Source organism: Oncorhynchus tshawytscha, linkage group LG09 (genome assembly GCF_018296145.1).
Source record: "Oncorhynchus tshawytscha isolate Ot180627B linkage group LG09, Otsh_v2.0, whole genome shotgun sequence".
NCBI classification, from domain to species: Eukaryota; Metazoa; Chordata; class Actinopteri; order Salmoniformes; family Salmonidae; genus Oncorhynchus; species Oncorhynchus tshawytscha.
The window spans coordinates 73,380,039-73,389,769 of record NC_056437.1 but is presented as its reverse complement, the minus strand read 5'-3'; the positions used below and the strand labels follow the sequence as shown (position 1 = coordinate 73,389,769).

Here is a 9,731-nt window from a genome sequence, read left to right as displayed (position 1 = left end):
TCCCCCCCCAGTAATAGCTGGGGATGATTCTACTTTCCCATACTAATTGTAAACAGCTGTTGCCCCAAAGCTGAAACCTTTATTTTCAAAAGGGATAAGTACACATTACATTACTTGGATTATTTATCTTACATGTTACACAAGAACCTCTCACAACAGTCCTCATTGAAGTTAAAGTTAGTGTGCTCTACTGACCTCTACTGGATCGTTAAAGTTGGATTTATACTCAATGGTGGTCAATAAATAGTGTAGCTAATTCAACAGTGTAATGCCGTATTTTTTTATGTTAATGTATGTGTATGTTTTTATTGCAAACTTTGACTACTCTGGCTACTTTCAATACTTTAGGCAGACTGCAGGGGTCACAGACTACAGTACCCATACTGCCTTTCTTCAAATCCAGGGCGAGTGGAGAGGTGAGCGACCCAAGAAGGGGTTGAGTGGAACCAATGATGTGTATACGCACCATTGAGTGGAACAAGCAGCAGTGAAGCGTGCGTTTTGATATGTCGGACCCGGCGGCACAGGCCTTGCAACCCCGGCTACATCAAGCTCAGTCTGGTGGGACTGCTGGGTCTAACGCTGCTGCGGTGGGATCTGGATCGGGGAACAGTGACCCAGTCAGACCAGGTCTTAGCCAACAACAGCGGGCGAGTCAGAAAAAAGCCCAAGTCAGAGCTTTTCCACGGGCGAAAAAGCTCGAGAAACTCGGCGTCTTCTCCGCTTGCAAGGTAGCTAGCTAGCTAACGTTAGCTATATGGCTAGGCTAGCTAGCCAACTTCAAAACAATGACTAGCTAACTAGCCATTTCCCCTACTTGTATAAGTCTCAACAAACAGAAAAAAATACACCATTGTCATTTGCAATGGGTTTATAATATGCAATAATAGCCTTCATGAATGTATATGGCGTAGCTAACGTTACTGTCAAGAATATAGTTAGCAACAGCAAGGTTAACCAACTTTGCTAGCTAGACAGCCAACGAGCATGAATCTGCTTTATGATGCTAGTGTGGGGCTTCTGATTTACTTTCCTCTTATCTTTAGGCTAGTGACACATGCAAGTGCAATGGCTGGAAGAACCCACAACCGCCGACTGCCACCCGAAGTATGGATTTACAGCAACAAGCGGCCAGCCTTAGCGAGTCCTGCCGCAGCTGCGGGCATGCCCTGGGTAGGCTGCCTTATGACTCAATACTAGTTTGAAGGATAGACATGCTTCATGATCACACTGAACCTAATGTCATCAATACACATCATAGATATAGAATCTGTATGCTATTCCATAATAGCAAGTATGATAATATAAATTCCACAATGTAGGTTTCAGTCTCTCTTTATTGAGTGAGTAGTAAAATTACTTAGCTATACCCTCTTTAAAGGGGCAATCAGCAGTTGCTACATCCATTTGTGTACTTATAAATTGATGATATGTACCTATTGATTCTTGAAGAATATAACTTATAAATGCTTAATGAGCTTAGTTCAACTGCCATACCCCATCAGAACCCAAAATATAAGCTTGTTTGTATTTTATGTTTATTTATTTAACCTTTATTTAACTAGGCAAGTCAGTTAAGAATACATTCTTATTTACAATGATGGCCTACCAAAAGGCAAAAGGCCTGCAGAGACGGGATTAAAAATAAATAAAATAAAAATATAGGACAAAACACACATTACAACAAGAGAGACAACACACCACTACATAATGCGAGAACTAAAACAACAACATAGCATGGCAGCAACACATGACAACACAGCATGGTAACAACACAAATGACAACAACATGGCAACAGCACAACATGGTAGAAGCACAAACAGGTTACTAACATTATTGGGCACAGGCAACAGCACAAAGGGCAAGAAGGTAGAGACAACAATACATCACGCAAAGCAGCTACAACTGTCAGTAAGAGTGTCCATGATTGAGTCTTTGAATGAAGAGATTGAGCTAAAACTGTCCAGTTTTGAGTGTTTGTTGCAGCTCGTTCCAGTCGCTAGCTGCAGTGAACTGAAAAGACGAGCGACCCAGGGATGTGTGTGCGCTTTGGGGACCTTTAACAGAATGTGACTGGCAGAATGGGTGTTGTATGTGAAGGATGACGGCTGCAGTAAATATCTCAGATGGGGGGAGTGAGCCCTAAGAGGGTTTTATAAATAACCATCAACCAGTGGGTCTTGCGACGGGTATACAGAGATGACCAGTTTACAGAGGAGTATAGAGTGCAGGGATGTGTCCTATAAGGAGCATTGGTGGCAAATCTGATGGCCGAAAGAACATCTAGCCGCTCGAGAGCACCCTTACCTGCCGATCTATAAATGACATCTCCGTAATTTTGCTTGGTTAGGATGGTACACCGAAGGGTTAGTTTGGCAGCTGTAGTGAAAGAGGAGCGATTACGATAGAGGAAACCAAGTCTAGAACTTCATCCTGCAGCTTTGATATGTGCTGAGAGAAGGACAGTGTACTGTCTAGCCATACTCCCAAGTACTTGTATGAGTTGAAACAATGGAAATGTAAAGAAACACTATAGCCTAAAAACATTCGTAAAACTATCATTTCAATATCATGGATGGTCAGTCCTTGCATCCGTAGCTCTGTCTATGAATTTGAGAGTAGTTACATTTCTCCAGCCCCATTCCTCAACTTTTTACCGAAACAGTGGCGGGGGGATCCTTTCTCATTGTTTCAACTGCTGATTGACGCTTTAAGAGGCTGATCTGTTATTGAACCCCTCCTGTGCAGCGGCCCATGTGTCCCACCTGGAGAACGTGTCAGAGGAGGAGATCAACAGGCTGCTGGGCATGGTGGTGGATGTGGAGAACCTCTTTATGTCTGTGCACAAGGAGGAGGACACGGACACCAAGCAGGTTTACTTCTACCTCTTCAAGGTATGAAATCACTTCCCTCCATTCTAACCAGACAGACAAGTGTAGATGGCCATAACCTCTACTTTTCTGGCTCAGCACATCTTGATCCTCTCTCTCTGTTGGTCTCTATCCCCCCAGCTGCTGAGAAAATGCATCTTGCAGATGAGTCAGCCGATAGTGGAGGGATCATTGGGGAGTCCCCCCTTTCAGAAACCCAACATTGAGCAGGTAGTAACAGTCTCCTTCCTACCTGTTTCTCAAGCTGTTCTTTCCTTCTTCCCCAACGATAAAGTACTTTTTGTACACGTTTGTTTTATTTTGTTCCTCAGGGAGTGTTGAACTTCGTTCAGTACAAATTCAGCCACCTGGCTCCCAGAGAGAGGCAGACGATGTTTGAGCTCTCCAAGATGTTCCTCCTGTGTCTCAACTACTGGAAGCTGGAGACTCCCACACAGTTCCGCCAGCGGTCCCAGAAGGATGATGGCACAGCCTACAAAGTGGACTACACCAGGTGTGTGTGTGTGTGTGTGTGTGTGTGTGTGTGTGTGTGTGTGTGTGAGCCATGTGTTGTGAATTTTTTATTAGTTTAAATTGCATCGTATTGCATTTTGTTATTGTTGTATTGCATCTTGTTTATTTTCTGTTCATGTGGAGGTCTCACTGCAGTCTGCTCATTTCGTTCCCATCAATAGTGACTACTGTAATCTAATCTGTCTTGTTTCCCAGGTGGCTATGCTACTGCCATGTCCCCCAGAGTAACGACAGCCTGCCGCGCTATGAGACCACCCAGGTGTTTGGCCGCAGTCTGCTCAAGTCAATCTTCACCGTGACGCGCCGCCAGCTCCTGGAGAAGTTCAGAGTGGAGAAGGACAAGCTCCTCCCAGAGAAACGCACACTCATCCTCACACACTTTCCCAAGTACGTGGTGTGCAACCAATCCGTAGTAATCCGCTCGGAATCAAAGTTGATTCTTATTGTGTTTCTCCCTCGAGTTACAATCAAACCAAGATTCTGGAGTGAGTGAGATGGACGCTGTGTATCTGTGGCTTGTAACAAAGGGTTTGTGTCCCAGGTTTCTGTCTATGCTAGAGGAGGAGATCTATGGGGAAAACTCTCCCATCTGGGAGGCTGACTTTACCATGCCTGCCTCAGAGGGTGGCCAGCTGGGTCACCAGTTAGGTGAGAGACACTTATGTTACAACTAAATAAGTGGTTCTCATAAGATCCATAAAAGCACTTATAGGTTGTACAACATGTAATGTATGATTTCCTGCTCTCCATTTTCTATAATTCTGTCTGGTTTCGGTCATTGTCCTGTGTGTTTCTGATCCTGGCAGTGATCAGCCCTGCTGCAGTGTCGGGCTCGCCCTCCTTCTCTAAGGGCATGAACAGTGGCTCTTCGCTAGGCAGTCTGGGGCTGGACGCTGGCGTGGCCGAGCCCATAACAGGTCAGTAACTCTGGCAACCCCGCCAAGCTAACCTTTGCTTTGTACTGGGTGTGAGGTAATAGCTGACGTTTGTTTTTATGTCTTATCTGTCTATGTGGGAGCTTTTATTTCCCATGCCTCTGTAGGATAGCTTCAGACACACAAACAGCATCTAAATTAATGGTGGTTATAGTCATGTGTTGTACTGTCTCCCCTCAGGAGAGAAGAGGAAGCTTCCAGAAGTTCTGACCCTGGAGGATGCTAAGAGGATCAGAGTGATGGGAGACATCCCGATGGAGTTGGTCAACGAGGTGATGATGACCATCACTGACCCGGCTGCCATGTTGGGCCCAGAGGTGAGCGCTTCCCAAGACTGAGACGCATCATTTAATGTCCATTCGCCAGTGCAACATGGATATTTATGTTGACTGCGGATATGTTTTATCTAGTCTTAACATCTAAATATGGAAACTGGATGTTTGTTAGAATGAATATAATAATTACCTGCGTTGATAATCACTGTCATTCTCTGCTAGACGAGTCTGCTGTCTGCCAATGCTGCTCGTGATGAGACAGCCCGGTTAGAGGAGAGGCGGGGCATCATAGAGTTCCATGTCATAGGGAACTCTCTTTCCCAGAAGTCCAACAAGAAGATTCTGATGTGGCTGGTGGGCTTGCAGAACGTCTTCTCCCACCAGCTGCCTCGCATGCCCAAAGAGTACATCACACGCCTAGTGTTTGACCCGTACGTAGACACTTGAACGGTTTCTCTCACCTGTACCCCGTCTTCAGTGAAGCCTCTTGAAATGAACTTTTTATGACCCTTTCTCTCCACTCCCTTGGACCGTTCTCTGTCCAGGAAGCACAAGACGCTGGCCCTAATCAAAGATGGCCGTGTCATCGGGGGGATATGTTTCAGGATGTTCCCCACCCAGGGCTTCACTGAGATCGTCTTCTGTGCCGTCACATCCAACGAGCAAGTCAAGGTATGGACGCACCTCTCCTTTACATACAACAGCAAAAATACTGAAATCAATCATCTGGGTAAGTTAGACTTAATGGCTTGTTATTGTACTTACGATATCTGTCAGAGTTTGAATGTATGTTGGACTAAGAGCCCAACATTTTCCCCTGATTGTCTGCCATTGGGGTTTCAGGGCTACGGTACTCACCTGATGAACCACCTAAAGGAGTACCACATCAAGCACAGCATCCTGTACTTCCTCACCTACGCTGATGAGTACGCCATTGGCTACTTCAAGAAGCAGGTATGGTATAGGATGATAACATGAACCTCCCTCTCTTCCTCACCTCTCCTTTGACCTCTCTCCTCTGTCGCTCTTTGCCATTGCAGGGTTTTTCCAAAGACATCAAAGTGACTAAGAGTCGTTACCTTGGTTACATCAAGGACTACGAGGGGGCTACCCTTATGGAGTGTGAGCTAAATCCCAGGATCCCCTACACAGAGCTCTCTCATATCATCAAGAGGCAGAAAGAGGTGAGAGGACTCTGTAGGAAGTCCTCACATTGTGGGGCACACAAGTTGAGGTGAATGTCAGTGGACGGTTATGCATCTCTGGACCTTTCTCCATCTGTTGATGAAAGGACAGTGTTAATGTCCATGTTGGTGTGTTTTTTGTCAACCATGACTGGTCAGATCATTAAGAAGCTGATTGAGAGGAAGCAGAGCCAGATCAGGAAGGTATACCCAGGACTCACCTGCTTCAAAGAGGGGGTACGGCAGATCCCCGTGGAGAGCATCCCTGGCATCAGTAAGTGGCTGTGGGTCCTTCTAATACCCTGTTCAGGGTATAGACTATTAATGCCTTGTCTGATGTCATGTTTTAATTATTCTCTCTCCCTAGGGGAGACAGGCTGGAAGCCCAGTGCAAAGGAGAAAGTGTAAGCTGAATGTTTGGTCTATCAGGAAATGTAAAAAATTATGTGCAGTATTGTCATAAAACAACTGGCAGCCTTTCCAATCACACGCACCTGTCATTGAATTGATATATTATTATTGTCTTGTAGGAAAGAGTTGAAAGACCCTGACGTATTGTACAACATGCTGAAGAATCTCCTGGCCCAGGTCAAGGTAAAACACTGACACGCACCGATACAACCCAGTGTTCAACCTCAGGAGTGGTCAGACAGAGTCTGCATCCCAAATGGCAACCTATTCCCTATATAATCCCTGATCAAAGGCCTCCCGAGTGGTGCAGCGGTCTAAGGCATTGCATCACCGTGCTAGCTGTGTTACTACAGACCCTGGTTCGATTCCAAGCTGTGTCGCGGCAAGCCACGAACCGGGAGACCCATGAGGCGGCGCACAAAAGGCCCAGCATCGTCCGGGTTAGGGGAGGGTTTGGCCGGCCCGGGATGTACTTGTCCCTTCGCACTCTAGCAGGTCGTGTGGCGGGCCGGGCGAAGTGCACGCTGACACGGTCGCCAGGTGTACGGTGTTTCCTCCGACACATTGGTGCGGCTGGCTTCCGGGTTAAGTGGTCAGTGTGTCAAAAAGCAATAAGGCTTGGCGGGGTCGAGTTTCAGAGGACGCACGGCTCTCGACCTTCGTCCGTACGGGAGTTGCAGAGATGGGACAAGACTGTAACTACCAATTGAATACCACAAAATTGGGGAGTAAAAGGGGGTAAAAAAAAATTAAAAAGCATCCCTGATCGAAAGTAGTACACTCAGTGGGGAATAGGGGACCATTTGGGGTTCAGACTAAAAGTCATAACAACGGTGTGGTTGTGTTCCTATCCCAGACTCACCCTGATGCCTGGCCCTTCATGGAGCCTGTGAAAAAGACTGAGGCTCCAGACTACTACGAGATCATACGCTTCCCCATTGGTGAGTAGATCATCTGCTCATTATTCCCTGGCTTGTTTATATGTCCCAACCATGACAGTAATCTACCTATTTCAACTCATTTTGAAAATTAAAATAGAAAATTCCATGTTTCACCAACTCAAAGTCCGCCTGGATATGTCAGTAAACACGCTGAAGGAACATTTCAAATATAACCTACGTGTCCCCCTCTCCTCTCTCCCTCCTTCCTGTAGATCTGAAGACCATGACGGAGAGGCTGAAGAACAGATACTATGTGACCAAGAAGCTGTTCATAGCAGACCTGCAGCGCGTCATTACCAACTGCCGTGAATACAACCCCCCGGACAGCGAGTACTGCAAGTGTGCCAACACCCTGGAGAAGTTCTTCTACTTTAAGCTGAAGGAAGGGGGCTTGATCGAGAAGTGAACCTAGGGTCAAAGGTCACCATGCACATAGGCCCCACTGCGGAACAGCAGGAAGGAGCGCTCGTGGACACTCACTCACACACACTGTCTTGTGATGACATAGTCAGGGGGTCATTGCTAGCCGTATTCCAACCCCTTTTCCCTCGTCTTTTTTTATAGGGAGCCTTCATTAATGGCAGTGCGTGTTTATGCATGTTCTATTATATTACTGGTGGGTGAAGGGAACTGTGGGGTGTAACAACAACAACATTTGGAGGTAATTGGAAAGGCTCTATGGGCGAGTTAAGTTTGTTAATGTGTCGAAATGACTCTCCATCAATCCCTCCCCCTCTCACTGTTGGTTTGTCTCCCTCTATACCTGTCTCACTACCCTCTGTAGTATAGAATCTCTCTGTGTGTTGCTGTCTCATTCTGGTTTCGTTCTTGCTCCAAGTGATTCATAGAAGGAGCTGTAACGTATTCCTGTACCAAAACGACTGGTCCCACAGCAGATCATGTCAAACTTTCCACATAGGTAACGTTCAAATTACAGGATGGCATTTTCACGGAATTGTTTCTGTCGGATAAAATAATGCCCTCTTAGACATTCACAGCTCCTCCAGATGGGAGTTGTATTTTTGGTACTGACATGGAAACGTGAGTAGGGGGGGGGGACCTACGCCGTTGTTGCCTTCCTGGACTGACATACACTTGAAAAGAGGCCAGTAGACTTGGAGGGTAGAAATACAATGTGCCCTTGAGTTAGGAGACAAGACCTGTTCAGACTCGCATTGTCAAAGTCCGGTCGCAGTCACAGATAATGTCGCCACACCTCACAAGCCCCGGATAGGTATTTAGCAATAATTTAACCACATCATGTGACAGGACACGCTAACCATTGGTTGATACAATGCAACAACTGAAATGTAGTCAGCCTGAAGCGTGACCATAGATATCCCTGTCTGACATTGCCTTATGTTGGATTTGGCATCATGTGATTGGTCTGTAGAAAAACTTTCCTATACATTTCATCTTTATGGTTGCCCTCGAATAATGTCCCCACAACTACTGTATGTTGAACTTTTTATTTATTTATTATTTCACCTGAACAGTATAATGAAAACCTACCGCTACATTTGAAGATATTTAGGCCTAATGTTTGTGTAGTTGTCAATACTGTTCTTTTCCCATTCACTTCTGGGCCAGTATGGCCATGTCACTGATCTCAAACATGGTTGTTTTTCTTGGGGAAACATCAGAGATGGCGTAGTAGTGTGTCATTGTTGTTTTAATGGTGTTGTCTGATCTGAGGGTAGTCTCTGGAATCCCAGACCAAGGGCAACAGCAGGAGCGTTGTTAATGTGGGAGCCAACTGTTTAGGTTTCTGTTTGTCCTAGAAATAACCTGTTTCTGATGGAAGCACAGGATCCAACCACAGTGGTAAACATGACCGTTCGATTTGTCAGTATTTCACTGAAAGGCCATAGAGCCCTGTCAATACAGTATGTGGGTGATGCACAGCACTTACCCTCCCTGCTGGTTCTGTCTCTTCTATGGTGGATATGCATTGTGTTATTATGATAATGGCAGACAAACACACAAAAAACAAGTGTCCGGTTTGGTGTTCACTCCATACTCACAAGCAGTATCGCATGATGGAGAACTATAATCTGCATCAATTTCTGTTGTGTTTTTACTGAGATGGCCACGGCTATTCACACAAACCCACTTCTTGGTCATGGTCGGTGTCTGATTGTCTGCCTCTTGAGATGCCTTTGGTTCTCTGCTATTTTGTAAGACGTTTTGTGGGAAATGACTTGTCTGTGCTGGGTGGTTGAGTATTCCACTGAACTGTTGTGTGTGTGTGTTTGTACTTGAATCATGACTAGCTTTGAGCAACTGAAGTGATGTCAATGTTTCGTTATTCAGGGTTGTCAGTTATGTATCTCTCAATCTACCTATGTATGCTGCATAAAGATTCTGAAAATACTGTGTGAGTGAAATGTAAAAATATTAGGACGTGCTACAGTTTCTTTTAGTTATATGGTTTGAAAAGCTCTTTACTGTAATACTGTTCATGAAAATAAAGTTTTTATAGTCAAATATTTCTGTGCTTATTATTATCTTATAAGATGGCAACTAGTTACAGTATACACTGTGTTTTTGTTATGTTCCAGTAACCATGCAGTGTTGTTT

The 9,731-nt window shown here is 45.3% G+C and overlaps 1 protein-coding gene across 1 annotated transcript; it reads left to right on the top strand.

The window, feature by feature from the left end:
- Positions 1-303: 303 nt before the first annotated feature.
- LOC112258654 (histone acetyltransferase KAT2A) lies at positions 304-9,640 on the top strand. The gene is made up of 18 exons (XM_024433166.2): positions 304-731; positions 1,047-1,173; positions 2,750-2,895; positions 3,013-3,102; positions 3,204-3,385; positions 3,601-3,792; positions 3,947-4,053; positions 4,212-4,322; positions 4,521-4,657; positions 4,838-5,046; positions 5,161-5,287; positions 5,459-5,569; positions 5,656-5,799; positions 5,959-6,073; positions 6,167-6,203; positions 6,330-6,393; positions 7,067-7,151; positions 7,364-9,640. The coding sequence occupies exons 1-18, from the start codon at positions 507-509 to the stop codon at positions 7,555-7,557; spliced, it is 2,403 nt and encodes an 800-aa protein (XP_024288934.2). The 5' UTR covers positions 304-506; the 3' UTR covers positions 7,558-9,640.
- The last annotated feature ends 91 nt before the right edge of the window (positions 9,641-9,731 follow it).